Source organism: Sturnira hondurensis, unplaced genomic scaffold (assembly GCF_014824575.4).
Source record: "Sturnira hondurensis isolate 20B ecotype Veracruz unplaced genomic scaffold, ASM1482457v3 Scaffold0022201, whole genome shotgun sequence".
NCBI classification, from domain to species: domain Eukaryota; kingdom Metazoa; phylum Chordata; class Mammalia; order Chiroptera; family Phyllostomidae; genus Sturnira; species Sturnira hondurensis.
In genome coordinates this window covers 3,776,154-3,802,565 of record NW_028094832.1, presented here as the reverse complement: position 1 = coordinate 3,802,565, position 26,412 = coordinate 3,776,154, and the positions used below count along the sequence as shown (strand labels likewise).

The 26,412-nt window shown below is 41.2% G+C and overlaps 1 protein-coding gene across 8 annotated transcripts in view; it reads left to right on the top strand.

The window, feature by feature from the left end:
• Positions 1 to 26,412, top strand: part of UTRN (utrophin) — a 451,811-nt gene that overhangs the window by 409,919 nt on the left and 15,480 nt on the right. For 7 of the 8 annotated variants that reach the window (XM_037034777.1, XM_037034776.1, XM_037034775.1 and 4 more), the window contains 6 exons: positions 10,677 to 10,813; positions 16,245 to 16,283; positions 16,509 to 16,574; positions 18,090 to 18,155; positions 25,281 to 25,439; positions 25,806 to 26,046. In XM_037034777.1, the coding sequence (XP_036890672.1) occupies positions 10,677 to 10,813; positions 16,245 to 16,283; positions 16,509 to 16,574; positions 18,090 to 18,155; positions 25,281 to 25,439; positions 25,806 to 26,046 (708 nt within the window). The remainder of the gene's footprint in view (positions 1 to 10,676; positions 10,814 to 16,244; positions 16,284 to 16,508; positions 16,575 to 18,089; positions 18,156 to 25,280; positions 25,440 to 25,805; positions 26,047 to 26,412) is intronic. The other variant, XM_037034779.1, reaches the window with a different exon arrangement.

Here is a 26,412-nt window from a genome sequence, read left to right as displayed (position 1 = left end):
GTAGGCAGAGCGAAAGGCCAAGGGAGTAAAGGATTCAAAGGTGTTGGTAATCTTGGGGTTGATCTGGGCTATCCCCATGCTGAAGGAATCCCAAAGGGGGTTGAGGGGCCAGAGGACAAGATCAATGGGGGCAAGAATGGATTTATTTATACTTAAAAAGTAGGAGCGAGGGTCCGAAGATTCCAGTCAGTGACAGATTTCTCCAAGATAGAGATTTGGGACTGAAAGATGTGTTGAGTTATGATGAAACCTGAGATGTGGCCATACCCCAGTGACTGAAGTGGGACAGGAAGGGTTGCAGAGATAAGATGGCCCGAGAAGATCCTAAGTCTCTGGAAGGGGCAGGTTTTGCTGTGTCTGGTCAAGTCCAGTCAAAGGGAGTAGACGGACACATTGGTTTCAGTGGGTGGTCAGACTTGGCATTTATGGGAGAAAGATTATATAGCCCATAGTGGAGATGATTGTAGGGGAGAAGGTGTTATGGGAACATCAGGATTTGTTGAAGGAGGAGGGTTGGAATTTCAGGTATGAACAAGATGTAGGGAAATGTGTTCTTAAGTGGAAGAACATAGAGTCCATGATAATGGGGACAGAAAGGTAAACAAAGACACAAGGACTATGTACACCGTGGTGGGAGACAGTGGCCCGATCCATACTGGGAGAAGGAGAAATGGGGACAGGTAGTAGAGTGCTTCTCCACTGATCAGCACATATACGAGGACCCGAAGGTCTGGCCCACATGGGAAGGTGGCCTGAGAGATGTGTTAGCCCAGTTAGCTGGAGAAGAGGGGATGGGATATTTGCAAAGTTTTATTGCCAGAAAGGTCAGCAATATTGTAGGGGTGGAATCATTGCAAAATTTTTGGACAGGACTAGTTTTTACTGATCATTTTGTTACAATTTTGATGGGAAGAAAAGCAGACAGGAAAAAAATAACTGGATGAGAAATAGCTTATTAAGTTCATAACACCTGAGACAGATTTGTATTATATTTTTTAAGTAAATGCATGTTACTTTTAAAGCAACAATTTCAAGCATTGGTTGGTTGATATTTGGAGAAATAAACCAAATACTTTCAGGGCTTGTAGAAACTATTAAAAATCACAGTTCTCTACTGAAAAAAAAATAGAAAATATTTTCTTTATAATTCTTAAAGTCAAGTCACATTTTTAAACAAACTATATGTTATGGGGAAAAAACAAACTAAAACCAAAAGAACAAAGAGAAAAACTAGAAATACTTGTGTTTCCCCTTCTGTCCACCCCTGCTAGCATCAAAGTAACTGGAAGACTATAAAAATCAAATATAAGAAAATGCTGATTCATTCTTTGGAAAGCTCTACACTGAGTCACTATAGTTTGTTCTTGGCTGTCTTGCTTCTTGAGATGAGGCTTGAGACCTTTACCCAGGCGCTGAAACACAGCACCATTGTGATTTCTCTAATCTCAGCGTCCGAAAGTGACTTTTCAGGTCATGCCCACCTTATATTGTTTTGCCAATAAGCTGAGTTCATTTAAAGTATTTCATTAGCTTTTAAGGAAAGGATTGGACCAAATCCATTTTACTTTGCATGATTTATTACCCTACTTATTCTTGACGCCTTGATGATTCTGTTAATTAATAGAATTTTTTAAGTTTCATGTTTTTCCATTAGAACCCGAAAAAGGCTTTGAGCTTATCCTAATGATTTCATACTCTCCATAGAATTTAATATGTCTGAATTTCCGCTTGTTAGAATCAATTAAACTTAAAACTGAGAAGTTGTTTTGTTTTTGAAAACTACTGAAATGTCCTTAAAATAACTTCTATGATAGTGAAATGTACTCCTTATTAGTATGCATATACCATTTAGGGATACTAACTTTTATATTTAAGAGATAAATCTTGCTAATGAGAGTGCTGTTCAATAATAATTTTTGCACGTATGCATAATCCATATAATAATTATTCCACTTAGGTGCCACGTGACTGTTGTTTCTTATACGACCTTGATTTTCCTCTTTGCACGTCCTTGTTTCCCTCAGCCCAGACTTACTCATATTTGTACTTAACAGTTAAAATCTAATGTTAAGAGTATTTTTTAAGGAATTCGATAATGCTGTCATCCTAAGGTACGAATTAAACAAAAAAAATTGAGGGAGATTTAAATTGAATATGGTGTTGTTTCTTTATTTGCAGTTTGGTGTTTTGCTTAAATTGCGAGGTGATTAGAAATTGAGTGTTTCGGCCTTTGGCTTATTTGACATCATTATAATGGCCCCTCTTTTTTTGTTTCTTTGTGACTCTTTGGTGTTAATAGAGTGTTTTGAGTTGAAGTAGCAAAGCAATTTATTCGAGCACCTATTTGACTTAGGGTTATGAGGGTTAGCATTCCTGAAGTCTAGATTTTTTGCACCTCAGCCTTATTGTTCCTTGCAATTCACATTAGTGAGAGGAAAGACTCAAATCATATGTCAATATTTTTGAAAATAATAGTGGTAGGTGTCAGAATTTATAAGAATATAGTTTGAAATATGAACATGGATGTAGAATAATGCACATGCATTTATATGTATATATACAAACACAAGCAAAGGTAGACTCAATTTTGTTCTATATGATGCCTATATTTGTTCTCACTGGAGGAATAAAATGGAGGAAAATTTAACATGTTCCTCACTTCAGCCAGCAAAATAGAACTCAAGAAAAAAACCGTCTGATGCTAGCTCACACAGGAGTTTGGGATTTTGGTAGAGAGTTCCATGGATAAACTTACCTCGGGGTAGATTTTATAATTCAGTAACGCTTCTTAAATATTTAATTCATTCATTTATATTAGTTTCTGGGGAGCAAGTTGAAAACTACTTACTTCTTAAAATCCAAATAAATTTTCATTATTATCTCACTGTTGCTTAATAGCAGCATAATGAAGGCAAGTATAATTTTGAGTATCCATATACCCACGTGTCTGTGTAGGTTTAGTTCTGAAATGTTTTTCGCAATGACTCACCTTCATTGGTTTTCCAAGAATGACAATTTTTGGGACAGCCTTGGTTGGATATGTGATTCTTATGTACAAATGGGGATAATGGTTATAATGGGAAGTCGGAAGGACTTACGACTGGAAGGAGATACGTGGAAGGGGCTTCTGGAAAGTCTGGCATGTTCAGATTCCTGACTGGATGGTATTCAGCTTGTAACAATTAATTAAGCTATGCTTTGTTTGTATATAGTTGTATGTATCTGTGTTTTATTTTATAGTAAAAAGGATTAAATATAAATCAGCCCAGTCACAAGCATTTCTAAAAAAATGTTAGACCTTTCTCAGTGAGAAGTGGGTAAAAAGCATGAAAATAAAAATGGCACATTTGGCTCACACACAAAACCACTGAGGGGGGGGGGGCGGGAAGGGAGGTGGATTAGTAGATGGGGGAAGAGTCCCCATTACAAGCAGCAGGAGCCAGCGACCCGGGGTGCTCGGCTCTGTCCCCCACAGATGCAGATGGGAGAGGCCCCCTCCTCCCGGAGTCGCTTTCTGTCCCACCTTGTGCCCCTTGGGGTTGGAATTGACGTGTTGGTTGGCACCTGACACCAGCTCCTTGAGGAAGGGCAAGTTCTAAGTCATGATCATGTTCTCCCCACAGTTAGCTGGGAGACTTTCACAGGCTTCTTCAACCTTGTGTGAGGCTACAGCCCTCACCTTGGCATAGTCTTTCATCAGGTTCTGGAAGGCGGGAACTAGGTGCATCTTGGTGATGTCAAGCCACTCAACTTTCTGGAGCTCTGTGAACTTGTTGGCGAGTACACGTACTGTATAGTACACGCACGCCTTGTCTTTGCAGCTTGGCACAGGGTGGGCATCACCAGAGCCTCCATCTCTTCCTGGGGCCAGAGCTGGGCAATGTTCACGATTGCCTCCACTTGCTGCCAGGACTTCACTGAGTCCTGCTTGTCAGAGACCAGGCTAGACGACATGGGACCTTCTCACTCTTGACCTTGTCCAGCTCCAGCATCTGGGTGAACTCCCCCAGCTTGGAGGCTGTGGCCTGCTGCACCCTGGAGGTGTCACATAAGCATAGGTTCCAGAAGTGCTGTGGAAGCTTTTCCTTGATGGCTCTGGACATCAGGGCAGGAGGTGAACCAGCCACTTCATCACTTGCACACAGTGGGCCTCAGATCAGAGGGCGAGCGCTCCTGCAAGAGGGCAAGGGCTCCACGGCCTTGTCCTGCACCACGGCTCTTGCTGTGTGGCCAGCAACTCCAGGGGCAGCAGCAGGCAGCGCTGGTACTCCAGGCCTTCCACCACAGTGGTGAAGATTCCCACCTCTTCTGCCAGGGCCCAGAGGACCTCATCCTCATCTCAGATGGTGTACGGAGGGGCAGACGCTGTGGGCCCTTTCCACCCCGAGGGCCATGGTGATGGATGGTGGAGAGCCGCTGAGGTGAAGCTGAACACCCTCTGTGAGCTTGGGGACTGCACAGAGCGAGTCGCCCCCACAGAGAGAGTCGCCCCCATGGATGCCACCATCAGTTCCAGCCAGACTGAAGCCAGCACTGGGCTGCAACCAGGCTACGGAGGGGCAGGGCTGGAAATAGCAGGGGAGGCCCAGAAAGGGGGAAGGCCCCGCCACAAACTTTTAGTAGTAGATCCCCTGATGATCGAAGAGTTATCAATTTAAATTTCTCTCTTCTCTAGGTACTGAGATCTAGTTGCAGATTGCACTCATTTTAATATAAATTTTTCGAAAAGCAGCCACAAGGTATCTTAGCAGTACTTTATTTAAAATGAAGGGAAAATCCAAAATGTAATTGTAGATATTTTGTTCAGTGGCTATAGGTTTTTTTCTCTTACGAGACTAAAAATTTGTTTCATTTCTCCACAAGTGACACATGATTAAAAGCCCTGGTTTGCAAGAGCAGTTTTCTCCTTACTGACCTTGTAGGTATGAATCCCTAATCTCACCGCCCTCAATGGAAAAGAGACATCGAAGGAGGGTTCTTCATAAGGTGCAGAGTTCTGTGCCAGTGTGTTACCCTGGGTTCATTTCATGAGATCTGTAAAATCTTTTGTTCTCCTTTCTTTTCTTGCAGCAATAAATAAAAACCTAGTTCTTCAAGAAATGCATGGATAATTTAAAATATTGGATAATTTGGCGGTGATGAGTGATCATTTCAATTTCATCTTCCTTATGTAATATAGATATTTGCTTTAAAAAGAAAAAAGGTATTATACCTAGCATGAAATAGAGTTGCAATTTGAGTTATCCTCTTTTTCATTTTTTACCAAACCATCACTGTAACACTTTAAAATGGAGAAATAATAGGAGCTGTCATTACAGCAAATTTGACCAAATATGTATAAATACCTTTTTAACTTTTTTGGTGAGAAAATAGGCTTAATTCATTTTCTTGGCTCTATCCCAACTAAAAATTACATTCTGCTAACCTGAATATAATATCTAGTTCCCATGGGATGAATTACTTTTCACTTTTTCTTTAATATTGCATAAACTTTGTGGCAGTGCATTTAATACCCTTAGATTACAACTGTTGGTGGTAGTTTTTCCCCCCTCCATATGAAAATTAATCAGGATCTAAAAATATGGCTTTCTGTATGAGAATTAACTTTTTTCAAATATTAAATTTGAGCACTATCCAAAAAGCAAATTTAATTTCAACCATTGTTATAACTTACTGGGAGTTACATAGGTGTTGTTTATTTATTGATTAATTGCTCTTCCATGTTCTAAATTTATTTAGCTAAAGACTATTGGACCTTCACTTTTGGATGAAGTATCGTGTTTTCCCCCAGCAAGAGTACATGTTGAATCCCCAATACATAGAAGCTACGAGAACAGTATAGCAAGTGAAAGAAGTCAGTCATAAAAACCACATGTTGCATGATTCCATTTATAAGAAATATCCAGAATAGACATGCCCATAGAAAGAGAAAGTCGATTAGGGGTTGCCAAAGGGCCGAGGGTGGGAGACAGTGCAAAAGTGGAATGACTGCTAATGGTTACAGGCTTTTTCTTTGGGGGTGACAAGAACGTTCTGCAAACAAATAGGTGACGTCTGCAGGGTTCTGTGAGTACACCAAAACCCAGTGTTGCGTGCCCTGCCCCGGCTGAGCCACACTGGGTCAGCAGCCTGGTACTTGTGCTCCTGGTCTTTCCTTACCCCCACCCACCCACTCAATGGAGCAGATCAAATGTAATACAGCTGTGTACGTGCTGGCTCAGAATTTAGTTGTTTTAAAAAATAACTATATAGTTCTAAGTTTCTGTTTTTAAACAACTTTGTATGAGCCTTGGGCATGCATTTCATGAAGGAATGGGGAGGTGCAAGAAAAGGGGGCAGGCAGGAGTCCAGCCAATGTGTTTAGTGCTCAGTTTGTGACTATAGAAAACTTCTCTGGTTTTGTTTTGTCAAGAGACTGGAGTGAGATCCAGCTGGTTGTAGACTGGATAGCCTAGAAAGAGTTAGGCACCCATGGCTTTAATGCAGTTATATGCAGGTAATGTAAATATTTTAAATCTGTTTTGAGAAGGACTGAATGAAGTTGATATCTGTATGACATAGTGCAAATAAAAGCTAGGGTTGGTGATAAAAGTGAGCACGGTTTGGGCGATGGGTGAGTGGGTGGACTTTGGGGTAGGTGTTAGCCCATCTCTGAAATCGATTTTACCCTCTACCAGGCCTTCCCCTCCCTCTCTGTCTCCTCCTCTCAGCTCCTGGCAATCACTAATCTAATTTCTGTTTCTGTGGACTTGCCTATTCCGGACTTTTCTTATAAATGGAATTATACAATGTGTGGTCTTTTGCGAATGACTTCTGTGTCACTTAATATGTGATTATTAAAACGAATCATTTTGAAATGCTAAGGAGACAGTAACGATTTTAGCTGCCATTAAAATTTAGTTCATGTTGATCTGACCCAATGGCAATGGAACTAGGTGGTTGTTACACTCACCTCCTTCCGGAACCAAACTGGAATTGCAACTAAAATATAGAACAAGCAACCTGAATAACCAACTGAAGACTATTTGAAATCTTATACCAAAGGATTTACAGAAGCCACACTGAAACTGGTAGGAAGGTCAGAGATGTCGAAATGGCTGGTCCTGCTCCCACAGGGAGTGGCTGAGATTCCAGACAGTTAGGTCAGCTGCAGAGCAACAGAGCCAGGAAGTGGTGCCCTCGTAACATCTGGCTATGAAAATCAGCAGGGATTCTGTCTACCGGGGAGAGACAGGAGCCTACTAGAGACATAGGCGTCCTCCTGGAAGGCCCAATATACAAAATCTTGTTTACCTCCACTACCCTGGTCTCTGACTGAGGGAGAGTGGGACAGTCTGGAGTCATGTGAGGAGAAACTGAGGTTTGTGGCTCTAGGGAGAAGACTGAGGGTACTGTTGCCAGGGTCTCTGTACTGAGTCCCTGTCCCACACCACAGATGCCCTATTTCTGAGATTGTGCACTCCCCTCCACGTGGCACCAGCCTGGGGGAATGCAGTAATCTCACCCTCTGGACTCCCTGTCCTCCCACCCTGTGGAGCTGAAGCCGTGCTGAGATGTCAGCTACCTGGGCCAGGGTATTGACCTCTGGCCAGACCTGGGGTGCCAGTGACTGAGGGATGCGGCTTTGGGGCCGGGGCCGTTCCTTCCACTTTCCCATGAGCCAAACGATGCCTCCCCTTCACGGGAGATCCTCTAGCTGCCCACTCTGGGCTCCAGGTGGCCCCACCCTGCCAGTGCCTGGGCAGAATTTGGGACAGACTGAGTTATGTGGCCCTAGGGCTAGTTCACTCCTCTCACTTTTCCCCAAGCCTGACTGGCACCTCCTCTTCATGGGAGATGCACTGGTCCCACCCTCTTGACTCACAGTGGCCCTGCCCTGTTGAACTTAGGCTCCTGGCAGGACCTGGGGCAGACTGAGTTGTGTGGCCCTTGGACAAGGGCCATTTTTCCTCTCACACATCCAACTGGTCCAGAGCCCTCCCTTCACACAGCCAAATCGTGGTCTGTTTGGGCCCAATAAACTCTTCTGGCCTCATTCTGATCATTCCCTGTGATACTAGGAGAGGTGGGGTGGGGGGAATGAATGGTGATGGAAGGACACTTGTCTCGGAGTGCCGAGTACGCAATTCAATGTACAGATGATGCATTGTAGAACTCTGCACCTGAAACTTGTGTAATTTTGTTAACCAGTGTCACCCCAATACATTCAAGAAAGAGGAGGAAAAGGGGACCCCAAACACCCACAGCAATCTTGAGAAAGAAGAACTAAGTTGGAGGAATCACACTATCTGATATCAAACTATGTTACAAGGCCATAGTAATCAAAACAGCATGGTAATGGCATAAGAGCAGACATAAATTTCAGTGAAACAGAATAGAGAGCTCAGTAATAAACCCATGCCTTTACAGTTATATTCCACAAAGGCAAGAAAATACAATGGGGTAAAGGTAGTATATTCAATAAATGGTGTTGGTAAAATTGGACGGATATGTGCAAAAAATGAAATTAGTCCACCTTCCTACACCATGCGCAAGAATGAACTCAAAATGAATTAAAGACTTAAATGTAAGACTCAACACCATAAAAATTCTAGAAGAAAATATATGCAGCAAAATCTCAGACATTTCTTGTAGCACTATTTTTTTCTGATATGTCTCCTTGGGCAAGGGAAATAAAAAATAAAAATAAATAAATGGGGCTACATCAAACTAAAATCTTTTTGCACAATGAGGGAAAACATCAACAAAATGAAAAGACACCTTACTGAATGGGAGAATGTATTTGTCGATGATATATCTGATAAAGAGTTAATGTCCAGAATTTATAAATAACTTGTAAAGATCAATGCCAAAGAAACAAATAAACAATCCAGTTTAAAAATGGGCAAAGGACCTGAATAGACAGTTCTCCAAAGAGGATATGCAGATGCCCAGTAGGCGTATGAAATGACGCTCAACATCATTAATCATCAGAAATGCAGCCTGAAACCACAGTGAGGTATCACCTCATACCTGTCAGGATGGCCATCATCAGTAAATCAACAAATGACAAATGCTGGCGAGGATGTGGAGGAAGGGGACTGTCGTGCACTGTTTATGGGAATGCAGACTGCTGCAGACTGCTGCAGACTGCTGCAGGCTCTGTGGAAAACAGTATGGAATTTTCTCAAAAAGTTAGAAATGGATCTGCCTAATGACCCAGCAATTCTTCTGGGAATATATCCAAAGAAGCCTGAAACACTGATTCCAAAGAATATGTGCACCCCTACGTTCATTGCAGCGCTGTTTACAACAGCCAAGATTTGGAAGCAGCCCAAGTGCCCACTGGCAAATGAGTGGATAAAACAGCAGTGGTACATTTACAGAAGAAAATACTACGCAACTGTAAAAAGAAGGAAATCTTACCTTTTGTAATAGTGTGGATGGAACACGGAGATGATTATGCTAAGCGGAATAAGCCAGTCAGAGATAAACAAATACCATATGATTTTATTTATATGTAGACTCCAATGAACAAAATAAACTAACAATCAAAATAGAAAAGGACTCATAGATAAAACAGACTGACTGCTACTAGAGTTAGGGGGACTGGGAGAAAAAGATGAGGGGATTAAGAAAAAAAAGCCTCATAGACACACAACAGTATGGTGATTACCAAAGAGAAGAGGGTCAGGGCAAGTAGAAGAGGGTAGAGGGAGTATAAATGGTGATGGTAGGAGACTTGATTTTGGGTGGTGAACACACAGTACAATATACAGATGATGTATTATATTTGTATATGTGAAGCCTTTTTAATTTTTTAGCCAGTATCACCCCAATATATTCAATAAAACTTTAAAAAATAAAAATTTAGACCATGTCAAGTTGTCAATGTTTTATTGTTGGAAGAGGACAAAGAACCCAACAGTATTTTTTACAACATAGACTAGGAGTGTGACATTGCTCTTTCTCTCTTACTACTTTTTCTTTTCAGACTACAGTTTACACTTGTGTGAAGTCAGTACGTGCTGTGTAGCTCACCTGCATTTTTTCACCTTAGTTAAAATCATGTGATATCCAGAATTCTTTATCATCTCTAAATGTTGGTAGTAAACTGCAACTTTTTAAGACTCGAAATTAACCAATAACATAGCCAAAACTAATTTTACTTTTTGGCCCAATTTTTAAAATGTGGGGCAAATGAACTAGTTATTGTTTATTTTCAACCAGAAATAAGAAATTACAAACTAATTGGTGGGTATATGTAATGATGTGTCCTGGCTACTATGTGTGTTTATGACATTTTGTGTTATTACAAGAATATGTAAAGCTACTGAAACTGTTGTGGTTGAATTGCACCAAATTACAGCTGCTCCGATTTATTGGAGGTAGTTCTGTCCTTCCATTTTATTTATTTATTTATTTATTTATTTATTTGGATCTTAAAGATTTTATTTACTTATTTATCTTTAGAGGGGAAGGAGAGGGAGAGAAACATCAATGTATGGTTGCCTTTCATGCATCCCCTGCTGGGAGTTGGCCTGCAGGGAACCAGCCTGCAACCCAGGCATGTGCCCTGACTGGGAATCGAACCGCCATCCTTTGGTTCGCAGGCCCGCGCTCAATCCACTGAGCTACACCAGCCAGGTTCTGTCCTTCCATTTTAGTGAGAGAAGTGTCTTTTTTCAAACTCACAGACAACGTCTGGGGAAGATGTTCGAGACTTCACGAAGGTATTGAAGAACAAGTTCAGATCAAAGAAATACTTCGCCAAACATCCTCGGCTTGGCTACCTGCCTGTCCAGACAGTTCTTGAAGGTGACAACTTAGAGACGTGAGTTTAATATTAAAACTTCTGAGTACTTATATCTGATATTGTCTTTTGTTATATTAGTGACACAAAAGAAATTGTCTGATATCAAAACTATTTGTGTTTTGGTGAAATGGTTCATTTCATGAGATAAATTAAACTTAGAATCAATCTTTGCAACATGCAATTTTTACTCTTTGCTTTTGACAGTGTCACAGCTAAAATTTCAGGTTTAATTCTGCACTCTTTCCTAAACTTTAAAAGTTATCTGTTAATGTGTTAACCTTTGCATTGTTATCTCTTTTTCTCTTAAAAACACTTAAATTGTGCAACTGTATGTTCTTTCATTATTTTACTTATTTTTTGTTTCCCTTCTTTGGGGTGTATTTTATTATTTTTATAGCATGCTTCACACTTATTTTATATATTTTTTTCATTTCCAACAATGGCCATGTTGATGTGGATACTTTGAGTGTGTCGGCTGTCTCCTGCCTTGCCTCAGATATCTACCTCTGCTGAAATCTTATCGAAATCTAGCATTTCATTTCTAATTTCTCTTTCTTCAACATGAAGATAGAAAAATGAGATAGCTTTATATAGTACATGAAATGGACACAGCTTCTTTAAATTTTATAACTGAAGCTTCCAAACATAAATGAAACAAAGTTTAAAGCTAGCAAAATTACTATGGGTTTTTAAAGCAAAGAAAAAGAACAGTTTATAGCCTGAAATGAAAAGAATTTTGTAAACGAGCCAGAACAAATGCAAGAAATAATTTTAAATTACTGAACGCTTCTATATCAAGATAAAAAATGGATGTGATTTAAATCTTTGAATCCTTAAAATATCATCATAAATATGCCTATGAAAGCAATTTTTTTGTGCTTGAATCTTGGAGAAAATTAACTTTACTTGCTAACCATCACCAGAGTTCCTAGTTGTAAAAAATAGTGAGGTTCTTGTCACAGAAAGATGCTCTCTTACGTGACTACATGAGACAAGCTCAGAGGCATGAAGTGTGGATTTTCTTATGTTATACAGTAGAAAAGATTGGAGAAAGAAGTACAGAAACTGCACTAAGTACAATTATTAAGAAGTAAAACTTTCTTTAACCTTTAAGACACACAGAGACATGATCTGAAAACAGTAACAGTGAGTAGATCATGGCAGTCCATGTCTCGGAGATGTCAGAGGAACAGACAGTATGGTGTGAATTTTTTCCTACAGAAAGCCCTGTAGACCAGGGGCTTTAGTACCTTTGTGTGAAAATGGTTGTTTTTGTGTATGTGTGCTTATGTGTGAAACTGCTAAGTAGAAGGAAGACTGCACAATGAATGTCTGTACCCTGCTGCAGGCAACATCATGGGTGTGCATATAGAAAGAGACATAGTGCAGCTATGTATGTAAACAGGTCCAAAAATACCATGTATGCATTAAAGCATAGAAAAAATCTAACTTTTGATAACTTTGCTTGATATCAAACTGTGTACAATTAAGGTATTTGCCTCCCAGTCATTTCTTTCCACGCTCTACTTTAGAGCAAATTTTACTGAAGCAATTACACAATTCAAAGAGAACTATTCAAACACTTAAGTTCACATGCAAGGTAGATTTTTGGTCCTCTCCTCTTTTTGATTTGTGAATGTTTTATCCTTTTCTTCACCAGGGTGTATGATACATTCAAAACAAATACATCTTTATTTGCTTTAGTATCTGATATAGAATGTGATTGGACTGAACACCTCGGGATAAAGACAAAATTTTACTCTTGGTATCAGATCTAATTAAACTCTGGAGAAGCTGTTTGAAGCATGGAGTTATGACACAGGGCTTTTATTTATGGGGCAATTGATAGGTTGGGACTGGTGATACGCCTTTCACTCTTTTGATAAACCATTGGCATTTTGTGCCTTAAATAGCTATCTCCTTCCGATGAATTGGGCAGATAGGCTTTTTATAGTCCTTTTAAACATTTTTGATAATTTGCCTTTCACTGTCAAAGATAATCATCAGCATCCATCATTCTATTCTGAGTCAGTTAAAGTAAAAAAGAACAGAAAAGCATGCCAATAATTTTGTGCTAGGATTTTTGGCTGTAACCCTGAAAATGCTTCACTTCATCTACAATGAATTTACCAGCATTTTCAGTGAGAAGAAAACAAGAGAAAGTAAACGAGTATAGATTAAATCAGATGTCACAAGACGCATTTTGAAAAAGATTTATGAGCTACTGTTTAGAGTGGGCAGATTTTCTTTTTTTTTTTAAACTCTAAAATGTGTTCTGGGGCTTACTGTAGTTCATTTTCTGCTGAACACTTTCTAGTACAAGGCTACTTAATCTTCTGGTAAACAATTTATGTGAGTGGGCAGTAAAAAGTTTGATTTCGTTTATTCTCCTCTTTGTGGGAGGAGAACATTGGAGAAAAACCAGCGAAGTGGTAAATGTGTTGAAGTTATTTATGAAGCTGATTAGAATTTTCTTTTTCTTCTTTCTCTTTTATCACTGCAAAACATAATGTCTTATCTCTTATTCAATAATTATACTTGCATGCTTGGAAGGGATTTATAGGAAAAATGAGGTATTACGAAAAGAAGGTAAACCCATGCCTAGGTTTATTCAATTAACTTTATAATTTTGCTGGACTTTTCAAAAATAATGATAATAAGTGAGTAGAGCTCAATTTAAAAGTTACCATGGAATATAAACCTGAGAGACAAGCTAAAACAGTGGCAAAAGGAACTTGAGAAGTGTGAGAGGTTGTTATTGGCTGAAAAGTTAGGTCGGTTTCCCTACATTTTAAAGAATTGATATAGATGCCTGTCCCTGATACTGGCTAAGAAGGAGTACATAAAGTGCATGTTTTCTCACATCCTTCCTACAGCAAAAATCATCTCATGGTAAGTGTAGTTACGGTTGTGGGAGGAAGTGGCCACTGGCCACACTGGCCTGGGAGGAAGTGACCACTGAAGTGAGACCTGAAAGATTAAGGGGCCAGACGGTCAGCGTGTGGTGTATGAGGAGGAAAAGGAGGGTTTGGGAACAAGGGAAGCATTTTCTCAAAGGCCTGGAGTCGAGATCATTTTGGAAACTAGGGTGGGAAGCTAGGAATGGTGTCAAGAAGTGAGAGTGAAGAAAGAAGCAAGAACCAGACATTGAAGGGCCTTAGAAGCCATGTCAGGGAGCAGTAGGCAGCCACTGAAGGTTTGTGTGTTACAGGATGATGGGATCCCTCTTCCCCAGCTCTGGGACCAATAGTCAGGGTCTGGCACAAACAACGCCGCTTTTTATTACAATCTTACTACAAAATCATACCCATGTAATTCTGTAACATAACAATATCACACCCAAGCATACCATATGACATCTTAGATGAAATGTTCAAATTAAAACTATGAATTTATTACACCCATATTATTATCATACCAACCACACTCAAGTAGGCACTATTTCTGCCAGACCCTGTGTTTAAGCAGCAAAAGATGGGAAGCGTAAAGAGCAGTTTGTTCAGAATTTAAAGCACTAAAAAAAGTCACCGCGTTTTCAAAGAAAGTCTGGGGTATGTTTCATATATTAAGTACATTTAGTAGAGTCTGATTGTTTGCACATTAGTGTTTGATTAATCTAAATACTCTATTCAGTCACTAGGCTGTATTAAATCTAGGCTAACATACAGACCAATCTCATTTTGGGCCCCTTTAACGTAGATTCTGACTGGGCAGTCAGTGAGCGTGTTGCCTTTTTCCCCTTCCAGAGTTAAAGGAGAAAGCTTATCACTCACGGGGTTTTTTTCCCCTACAACTCAAAATAGTTTGAAATCAATGAAGCCTTCAGGTTTTTTTTTAATCTTTCTTTCTTTTCTTAGGAAATTTCTCAATATATAATAACATTTTTTTCAGCCTTCTGCCTTGGCTGTTCTTATCTTAGTTCAATGAATCACTTTTGTGCTTGCCGAATTAACTTCACAAGAACCAACCCAGCAGTTTTACAAGGCTTTTCCAAGTTCAATTAAGATTTAAAAAATTAGGTTTTGTGTGTGTGTGTTCAAAGCTCATGGTAAATGTTGTGTTACACTTGAATTCTAGAAATGATCACTCAAGAAGTTACAGTTCTTTGGAACGTGTATAGCAAATCATTCACCTTTCATTTAACATCCATATTTCTGAGTTAATGAAAAGTAGTGATGTAGAAAGACTATTGAATAGTGCAGTGCTCTTTCATTGTTCTTGTATCTATTTTATACATGGATAATTAAGTCCATTTCCAGTATTCTAACAGACACAGACCAGATAAGTGACGGTTTTTGAAAGTAGGTCCAAAGAGTCTTAGTTTGTCATTCCAATAAAATGACCTTCCATTTCCTTTTCATCTTTGCTATTTAGACGTCAAATCATGCCTCCCAGTAGGAGATAATGACATCATTAAATTTTTTTAAGTATGTATGTATGTGTAATACATTCAGGAGAATCAAGTGGAGCTCAGATAAATTGCAGCTTTCCTTCTTTGTTTGAATCAGCATTGGCTTTTGTAGGAGACTGTACTTGAGTCATGAGAGAACTGATTTTCTTTAGACTTTTAAAGTTCCACATTCACCAGTATCTCCCCTCTCCCAGCCCAGCCCCCTAAAAAAGGCTACAGTTTGAGCCACCTTTTAATTAGGAGCGATTGTTTTCAAAGGCGTGCCCTGGCGATGCCGGGTTGGTAGGGTCTTCTGTGAGGCTGGATGGCAGCCCAGGGCCAGGAGTGGTACTGACTGATCATGCTCCAGACTCAAGCCCTGATCTGAACAGAGCAAGTTTCTTTATCAGTTTCATAGACTGAACTTCTGGACACTACTTTGTATGAAGAACGGCTACCATGATCTAAAAAAGTTTTTTCAGTTTTACTGTGACAACATGAAATTTTTGGTGGGGTGTAGGGGAGATATCTAGGTTATGTCTTTTATTTTTGTCCGAGGTATCTGTGAGGCTGAGATGCTTGGTATATGCCTAGATTTGAGTTTACTTTTAAAATTGGACAGAGAACCAAAAAAGTCTCATTTTATTGCAACTCTGTCATCAATATAGTCTTTGGTGTTTAACTTTACCTTTCTTAGGCAGAAAGAAACAAAAATATGATTGCACCTTTCCTCCGTGTATTATGGAATATTGTCTTTGGAATTTTCCATAATTTTGGAACATTGTATTTTTTTATTAAGACTATTTAAAGTTATGTTTGCTATCCTGTAACAAATAGCCTGTGATATCTGGGAAAAGGCCCCTGCAGGCATGGAGCTATCAGCATCTTCTCTAGAATACACTGTGGTTTCTGTGACCTTTGACTCCCAATGGTGGAAATTAATGCAGCAGAGGAAGACAATTGAGAGTGTTCCCTCACTTTCACCCCCCACTGCTTTTGTCTTAACTTGCTCTAAAGTGTTTGTTCTGTGACTTTTGTTTCCCTCTCCCCTCTTTGCAGTCCTATCACACTCATCAGTATGTGGCCAGAGCATTATGAGTGAGTATCACAGCTCCATGTGCAGACGAGGAGGCTCTAATCAGTTCTGTTAGCATGGGGGTGATTACTAAACTCTTGTGCTAAGATAATGGTTCTGCTTCCCGGGTAACAATCCTAGTGGTTTCTTTGCATGGTAAATTCATTATTTAACTAAGCTAACATTTCTAATAGGCACATCTGTCAACGTGTGGGTGTAAAACTGTTTGTTTGCATTTTCCTTTGTAGCCCCTCACAGTCTCCTCAGCTGTTTCATGATGATACCCATTCAAGAATCGAACAGTACGCCACACGGTAAGAAACTTCGGTGGAGCTCTCCGCTGCACTGCCTCCCAGAACGTGTTTATTTCTGCGTTATTCCTAAACCACTGATGTGCGTTGACTCAAGGGGTGTTGTTTTGTAGGAGTCGTGATTCCATTATATTTGGAATCTGGGCTCTCATTTTTCCATGTAGTAATTAGCACTTTCCCAAACACCTGCTGTACATTCTATAAAGAGCAGAAAGAGAAACTCAGTGGTATGTGATTATGGAGCTCATGAGAATCCAGACACTGCGCAGGCAGGACTTAGGTAATGTAACGCAGTTTCGTTGAATGAAATAGGGATTGAAAGTGTTCTCAGGATATGATGCACATATGAATTATAATAACTAATTAATGTATGCTAATGCTTTATCACAGGGGTTTATATTCGAATCCCCCACCCAAATATAAAGAATAGGCTGGTCTTGATGGTATGCAGAAACTTTCAAAAAGCAGGTATAGCCCTGGCTGGTGTAGCTCAGTGGATTGAGCGTGGGCCTGTGAACCACATGATCGTGGTTCTATTCCCAGTCAGGGCACATGGCTGGGTTGCAGGCCAGTTCCCATCAGGGGACGCATGAAAAGCAACCATACATTGATATTTCTCTCCTTCTCTTCTTCTCTCCTTCCCTTCCCCTCTAAAGATAAATAAATAAAATCTAAAAAAAAAAAAAGCAGGTGTACTAGTTGTCTGCTAGTAACTGGTTATGCCTGCAAAGGTTAGTTTAAACATCATAAAAATAGTAGCATTTGAACTGGGTTTTGGCCAAATAGAATTTCTGGGAAAAGCCAGGCTTGGGCTAATGGAAAAACGTTCTCAAAAGCATTGAGCTAGGAAAGAACATGGCTTGTTTGAAGAGCTGCAGCTAGGGAATGGGTCAAGGATGAGGGGCAGAGGAACAGAAGCCGAAGTCCCATAACGGGACTGCTTGCTAAGGGGTAGATTATGTCCCTTCCCTGGGTAAAGGGGAGTCATGGAAAGTCTTGAAACATGATAGGAACATAGTCAGATTTGTGTGAGAATGAAGATGAACTTGAAAGTCGGGGAGGTCAAATAGGAAGCTAAGGCAGTCAGGAATCAGGGGTGCCCAACCCACAGCCCGAAGGCCACATGCGGCCCAGGATGGCGATGAATGCCGCCCAACACAAAATTGCCCATCTACTTGAAACCTTTTTTTGCTCATCAGTTTTTGTTAGTGTTTGTGTATTTAATGTGTGGCCCAAGACAACTGTTCTTCCTCCAGTGTGGCCTAGAGACACAGAAAGTTTGGACACCCCTGCCGGTAGAACATGGCATAAGATAAAGACCTACAGGCCTTAAGGCAGTGGTAATAGAAATGTAACTCAACATTAGATGTTGTTTTAATGCCATGATCTCATTAGGAGAATTGGGCTTTTCTGTAGTTTGTGAAGGCTGTGACAGTTTAAGAATGACTGAGGCCGAGCCTCCAGCTGACTGCGCCCCTAGTGGTCACATTGCCTAAGCCCTTCATTTTTCGTTTGCAGACTGGCCCAGATGGAGAGGACCAATGGGTCTTTCCTCACTGACAGCAGTTCTGCCACAGGAAGCGTGTAAGTAAACCCTGAAGTTAGTGCTGCCCGGGTAGGCGAGTTCCTATGTTATGGCTGCCGGAAATCATCTGCACTGATCCTGGCTCTGGAGTTTGATCCCAATCCCAATTGATGTGTGGTTACACAAATGCCTACCTCGATTTTATGCTTTCAAGGCATGCGAGTATAAATTGGATATGTTTGTTTATTTCGTTTCCTATAAGTTAATGAAAAAAAAAACCCCTGCATTTGGCAGCTAATCCGCTTCAGGGAAATCAGATTGTTTTACTTACAAATACAGGTGTAGACAGTTACTCCATTTGTATGATATTTCTTGTTAATTCCACACAATATGTACCCGCCTGTAAAATCATGTTCCTTCTGCTCACAGTCCCACCACAAAGGCGGCCATGTAACAACAATGACCCCCATGGGCTTGGACATTCACTCCCCACCCTTCACTGAAGTGTTAGCTCTCTGTCAGTATTTGGTGAGCTACTGAGAAACGCCCGATTCACTTCAGAACACTTTCAAAAAACCTTTCTAGGCAGATATTGTATTTGACGTTGTTGCATGTCATTGGGCTTTTGGAACTCTCCCCCAACCCACCCCTTGAAATTAACCTTTCACATTCTGAATGGTGTCTGAAAGATTTCAGACGCGTCAAGTGAACTGGACTCGCTCAGGCTCATCGCAGCCGGGGTCCAACGGGCAGCTGTAAGGCAGCAGGCGTGTTGTAGAACACAGTACTTAGATGTTCTATACTGAAAAGGACCAGGAAGAGAGCCATTGGAAATACCTTAGGTACTCGAATATGGAGTATTTCCCTGTCAGTAACTTAAAATGATTTTAATATCACTAAGCTTATAAATAAATGTTCTTAGGAGACTTTTTCCATTTTAAATTTCAAAGGTCAGCAAGTTAAGACTTTACGGTGATGCAGCAGAGATTTATACATTATTATTCATATGCTGTGAGTGTGAAACAATTTACAAGCAAAGGGGACGCCATATTCATCATTCAGAGTGCTCGTTTCATATTTAACCTACTCTTATGTATTTCATAGATGATAGTTAAATATATTGAATATCTCCTAAGTCAACAGTTTCTACCAAAGTTGACAGTCGCTAAATAATTAAAGAAAATTTAAAAATAACACTTGAAACCAAACAAATTAAAACCAAATGTAAATTCTTTAAAATTTGTCACATCTTGTGAACAGATTAAAGATAATGCTTAAATTTAGTATATCCTATCTTCAAATTAAAATTCACACTATTTATCTTTGAATTTAGCACTAATACCCGAGGCAAGAAAAGATAATCTGATGGTTAATAGCTGAATGCAATTCAATACCATATTAACAGGTGCATTAACTCATCCATCCAGCCAACAACTATTCATTATACACCTATTGTGTAGCGATGTTCTGGAACCAGCTGTCAGAGCCCATTGTTGAATTTTCCAGAAGTTTTAGCTATTTGTTAAACAAAGCCATTATTTAAAATTAGTTTATATGCACTTACAGCTAAATAGGTAGGATTAAAATAAAAACAAAAGTAATGCTCAAAACTCCTCATGCACTAATTACTTTACTTTACTACAAGTCTGTTGTTGGGACAATTTTTTGTATTTGTCAGATGGTATATACCTCTGTGTCTTCTCCCATCTTCACATTCAGCCAAGTCATTAGCTTAAACTGGCCATAGTGAAAGTACTTAAATCATGGAAATTGAAAATGCTACAAATCAGGGTTTTTTTACTCCTCTTTCAGAGAACCTGCTGTTAGACAGTTACCAGCACACCCCGGCCAGGCCCCCAGGGTGGTAAACGTCTGCAGGGGCAGCTGGTGCCCGCTCACTAGACATGCATGCTACACCGAAGACCCATAAGTGCCCCATGGGGGAAGAGCAGGGTGAGGGCATTTGTGGTGGAGAGACTAATGGCCCCCAGGAGAAGCCCACATCCTAGTCCCTGAATTCTCTGAATATGTCACTTTCTATGGCAAAAGGGACTTCGCACGTGTGATTAAGGATCTTAAAATGGGAAGATTGTCCTGGATTATCTGAATGTGCCCACTGTAATCACAAGGATCCTTACAGAAGGGAGGAGAGGCAGAGTTAGAGAAGGAGATGTAGCCATGGAATCAGAGCACAAATTTTGAGAGATTTGCAAATGTTAACACCACTGGCTTTAAAAGTAGGTGTAGGCAGCCTCCAGGCATTGGAAGATACAAGGAAACAAATTGTTCCTGAAATGTAAGAGTAAGTTAAATTCATAGTGTGAGAAGGTATAAACCACTAAGAGACATTGTTTCCCAGTCACTGGTGCATTAACATTTTCTTAATGAATATGTTAGTAAATCTCATTTTGGTAAGACTGCTTTGGGAAGTTCTTAACTCTTTCACAGTTTGAATTACTAAGTAAACTAGCCTTCTTTCACTGTGGACATACAGGGAGTCAACCATGCAGATGAGAATGCCAACAAGGACTCTGAATCCTTAAGCCTTACTCTGTGGCTAAAGTCCAGTGGGTCGACTTGTAATGGTCACCTTTTCTTCTTTAAATGTATATTTATTTCTTTCAATATCTTGGTCAGCACTATAGCCTTGACAAAACAAAGAAGTATTACCATAGTAAATACCTTTTCTCCCAATGAACAGAGTTTTACAGGAGGATGATTATTACCTTTTTTGAACTGATGATGTTTCTCAGTTCCTTCTCGTGAAGGAAGGGCTAGGGACGAAGCCTCACTCTGCCTCTGGCTCTCCAGCTGTGTTTCCCATCCATCACTGAGCACCCTGAATCTTAGCATAGAGAAGAAATGCTAGCTGCTCTTAACAAAATGCTGTGCTGCTCTTTCTTTGCATTCAACTCAGATCAAAGTTCATGTGTCTTACAGGACCTTTCTGTAATAGCAGAAAGTATACAACATACTCTAATACTCTGGCCTTCCTCTGGAAATTTCCTAAAGCTTCAGAGTGGGTAGGGTCATGATACCATCCCCAGAGACCCAGATGACAGTTTCAGTGCTACCTACCTGCAGCACCAGCTTCTGGACAAGGAAGGGGTCAGCACGTCTCGAGTCCACCTTGGCTCTTTTCTTCACCCTCGGGTCTGTCCTGAGGCAACCAACTTCCAATTATAAGCATTTTTTATTATTGTTCTTGGGAAAGATTAAAAACTGACTTAAAAGTGTCTTGAGCAAAAAAAAAAAATGCTATAAGTTAGCAAGTTTCTATGATACTTTTTAGAATTGTTTTCTTTCTTCAATTATCTGCCTTTCCCCAAGGCCCTCTTGAGTTGAGGTTCTTGCTATTCTGAGCTGGGTCATGAACACATTGTCAGTTTTCTCTTGAATAATAATGGTGATGATGCAGAAACAACCATCACCTCCTCCTTAGTATAGCACGTTCCAAGAGCCAGGCGCTCTCCAAGCACTTTGCCCATCTTTTCTTAGTTAATCCTCATAGAACCCTTTCAGATGGTACTCTTTTCTCGTCACCACCCTTTTCCAGAGGAGTCACTTGAGGCCCTGAGAGGTTAAGGGGCTTGCCCAGGGTCTCACAGGCAGTGAGGGGTGGAGCCGGCATTCAGACTAGGGCAGCCTGGCTCTGGGCACAGCACTCCTGGCCACTGCGACCCACCCCACTGCCTCAGCTGCTTTGGGAAGCAGTGGCTCCCCACATAGGGATATGAGGAAGTCAGAGCATCTGAGGATCCATCCAGTCTTCCTGGAGGTTATGGCCGTCCTTGTTCTACTCCCATTGTCCATTCATACTCCAGCTTCACAGTCAAAGCTCATCTGTGTCGTACAGGACTTTTCTGTGGTAGCAGGAAGTATAGATGGGGACATCATGTAGGTAGTAGCAAGAACTATCAGTAGGTTTTGTAACTCAACATCTGCTGGACCAATCTCCTATATTTGGTTTGGGTGATAGGCAATAAAAGAAAGCTTTGAGGGATGAATTTTGAGATTTGAACCTGTAACTCTCTCTACATTATCCAAGGCTCTTTAGTCACTGTGTCTTCCGAGGCCTCAGATGGTTTTCTCTGTCCCTCAGATGGATCTCTGGACCAAACTGCCTGGCTCCCCAGAGCTGCCAACTTCTATGAATGAAGCTGCTTAATTGTTGCTTCTCTCTGCATCGTGGGCTGCTGCCAGCCCAGACATGACTCGATCTCACAGCTTTCTATCCCTCATAGACCCAGATATCTACACTCCGTATTCCCCTGAAAGTCTGACTCTGGGCAGTAAAGGGTATTAATGATAAGATACTAATTTTCTTTGAGGGAGGAATGAGCAACCATGTCTCAAAGAGAGACAGGAGCCAGGAGAGCCCTGGAGAATCTCAGTAGCAGGCACTTAAGGGCTATCAGGCCCTGGCCACCAGGGTGTCTTGGTTCATCCACCATTTGCCCTCGAGTGACACAGTTTTAAAGCTCAAACTGGGAGGCTGGTGTGGTTTGCACTGGTATCACTGCTTGCAAGTCTGAAGCCTGGAGCAGAATAATCATTTAAAGGGAGGAGATTATTATTTTTATGTATGTCTTGCCTACTTTCAAAAGGTCACTGGATGAATCACTATTCTTTTGTTGTCTGATATGTACTAATTTTGCAGTCTGCAGAGTATTTACTATGTGTGACTTAAACACAGTGTAATTATATCCCATCTAACAGTATTATGCTGGTGCAGGCTTATATTTTTACAACATTTTCTATTTTAGCACCAGGCACACTATTGGCACTGAGTGACCCCAATCTGGCACCTCATGTCCTATCCATAAGGATATGCTCTTATTTTTCACTACATCTAATTAAGAACTGAACTGCGTCTGTTTTTATATTTAACTCTTGACTTCATAATCTGTGAAAAACACTTAAGACTAAAATTATAGGTTCTATGTAAGTGATTTTTTGTGTGTGTGTGAAAACTGCCTTCTTGCCCTTCCAGGATACTTTAACAAAAGAATGTAATGATAGTGGTGATGATGATAATTATAATAATATGTTAAACCCCATACGCTTCCCCAAAGTAATGAATCTATGTAAATGTTGACAACAAAATGCACCTCCAATCCAATTTTGTCTCATCGGGGTGTATAGTTGTTTTACTGATGTGTTTCTGAGGTCCTTTGCTCTACAGCCCTAGATTCAAGGATTTGTTTCCCCAAAGCCATCCAAACAGACCAGGCCCAAACAGCTAAAGGTGTTCCACAGCTGGACTCTCCTGCTAGCGTGAGGCAGGAGGTTGTTTCTACACCTTTATGAGGAGATCTGACTGGATCTCCCCATAAAGGGAGGGAAGGGATTCCAGCCCCGCGGGCAAGCATTTTCTTCTCAAAAGCTTTCCAGCTTTGTCCACCTGTTACGCGTCTGTTTCTGTCAGTCATCAGATCAATCACACTCTTGATCTGTCTAGTTCTTTAGACAAGTTGTTAGAAAAGTGGGAGAACCCAGGTAAATCAAGTGTAGTTTCTTGTTTTAGTGAAGAATGATTGGTCATAGAATTGACATGCTGATAACATGAAGAAAATATCTGCAGATATTCTTTAAAGACAATTATAATTCATGCTGAGTTATTTAAATAAAAGAACACAAGGGTTATATTTTCCTATCTATGGATTACGAAGCATTACAAAATGGCTTTCGACCAAATGTGAAAGGCAGTGAGACGAGCTTGTGTCTCAGTCCGTTTGGGCTGCTGTAACCATGTGCCATAGGTCAGATGGCCCCCAAACGCCTGGCATCTATTTCTGACAGTTCCGGAGGCTGGGGAGGCTAAGACCAAGGCACCCGCAAATATGATTTCTGATGAGAGCCCGCCTCCTGGTTCATGGGTGGCCACCTTTTTGCTGTGGCCTCACATCACAGGGTGAGAGGAGAGAATCTAGTCTCTTCAGTTCCTGTGAAGGCGCCGATCTCATTCCTGAGGGTTCCACTCTTAGAACCTTATGGGGCCCCCAAAGGCCCCACCTGCAGATACAGGCCCCCAGTATTCTCAGGGGGTTGGTTCCACAACCCACGGGTACTCAAGTCCTTATCTGACATGCATAGGGTCTGCGTATAACCTGTGTTGGCTACAGTAGGATCTTCCCACACGACACTTTATTCTAGTGAAAACGGTGTAGTGCTAATCCAAGTGTTGCTTTTCAGAACTTTCGGGTAGTTTTTTTTTTTTTTTTTTTCAAAACTGGTTTTCATCCACGGTCAGTTGAATCTGTGAAACCCACAGATATGAAAGCTGATAGTACCATTATTGGGCATTAGGGATCCACATAAGAGTTTGGGGGAGACACAAACATTCCATCGATAGCCATTTACTTTTAATTAATTGTCTTTTAATCTACTCTTGGGCATTTCATTATTGATCTTGCCTGTACCTTTTATATGAACTGTTTATGTATTGTACTTCATTTTCTAGCCTCTACTAGGTAAAATATCTCTTCTGTGATGGCTTGTATCCATGTGATGGATACATGTTAGACTAAGGTAAAGCATGAAATGCTGGTGTATCTAGCACACACACACTATTAGATAACTACCTTCCTAGACTATTAAAGGGAGGTCCTGGGATGTCATAGGAAACATGTCAGTGGCTGTAAGAAAGGCCCAAACCTGTAGAGAAGTTTTATTTAGAGTTTATTTGAGCCAAACTAATGGCTCACTGGGAAGCAAGATCTCAAATGCCCCAGAGAATGGTGGCTTTGCGATTTCTGGTGTACTTTTGGAATTAAGGCAGAAACTAAGGAAAATTACATGAAGGTGGGAAAAGCAAGGCACAGGCCAGTTAAACAAGATTGCATGCTCCCTTGAGGGCGGTTCTGCCTGGGAGGGCTCTGGTAGAGAGGATTGCTTCTAGCATTTCAAAGATGTGTTAACCTAGATGCTTGCTTAAACCTTGAACTAGGAAGCTGTAGGCCTGGGGTGTGACTACCTGCCATGACCTGCCCAGTCAGGAATTTGTGATCAGATCCACCATGACATTACTTTTGGTCAGATTTATTGCAGCAGCCCTTTTTCATTCACATGGACATTGAACTTTAAGGCAAACTTGGCCCAGCAGCCATCCTGATCATCATTGCTTTACGTTCTGAGACATCAAGGTCCAGACGTGAGCCTCTCTGTCTAACCTGTCTCCCCAGGGAGGACGAGCACGCCCTCATCCAGCAGTACTGCCAGACGCTGGGAGGGGAGTCCCCGCTGAGCCAGCCCCAGAGTCCAGCCCAGATCCTGAAGTCGGTGGAGTGGGAAGAACGAGGAGAACTGGAGCGGATCATTGCTGACTTGGAGGAAGAACAGCGGTATGCTCGACCTGGGAGAAGAAGACATGTCTTGGGAAAACTTGTAATGGCAAACTCTTTAATAAGAACTTCAACATGGCTCCTACCCATCCCCTTTTCAAACTTTTGTCCAAGAAGTCATGGTGGAGTCAAAGTTTTAGAGAACATTACCAAAGTAGCCTGCTGGCTTCAGGCTACAGCTCTGTTTTAGAATCCAGGGATGATGTCCGCTAGAGTGATAACTCCAAGCTACCATTTTCTTCATGCTTGCTCATCTCACTGTTAAGAAATATTTTTACCTAGGAGGAAAGAAATAGCGTGCTCTAAAGTTGGAGGTAGAAGGCAGTGTGCCCTGTAATCACTTCAGTTTTTTATTTTCCGTGTTAGAAACTTGCAGATAGAGTACGAGCAGCTAAAGGAGCAGCACCTGAGACGGGGGCCCCCAGTCGGCTCACCTCCCGACTCCGTGGTGTCTCCTCACCACACGTCCGAGGACTCAGAACTGATAGCGGAAGCCAAACTCCTCCGGCAGCACAAAGGGCGGCTGGAGGCGAGGATGCAGATCTTAGAGGACCACAACAAGCAGCTGGAGTCTCAGCTCCACCGACTTCGGCAGCTGCTGGAGCAGGTAGGGTGTGCAGAGCTCAGTGTCACCCCTCTCCACGCCATTTGTCCCAGTGCCATCTCCTAGGGGCTTGGTCCCAGTGTCACCAGAGAGGTTCACTTTCAATTTAGACTTGCTTAGAAATCCCCCTTCAAACGTCAGCCCCGAATCCTCCCTGGCACACACACACACAAACAACAGACCGGGAGCTTGCCCGGTCTTAGATGGACGTTCCCACTCCTTTGTAAACACTGAAATCTGTCTCAGCTCCGGATGGTTTCAGGAACAAGGTCCTGTAACGTAGGTCTGCATAAAGTAAATATGGGAAACGTCTGGGAAGATAAAGGAAAGGGAAGTGACCTGAAGTCTTCATTCTAAAGCTTCTCTTCC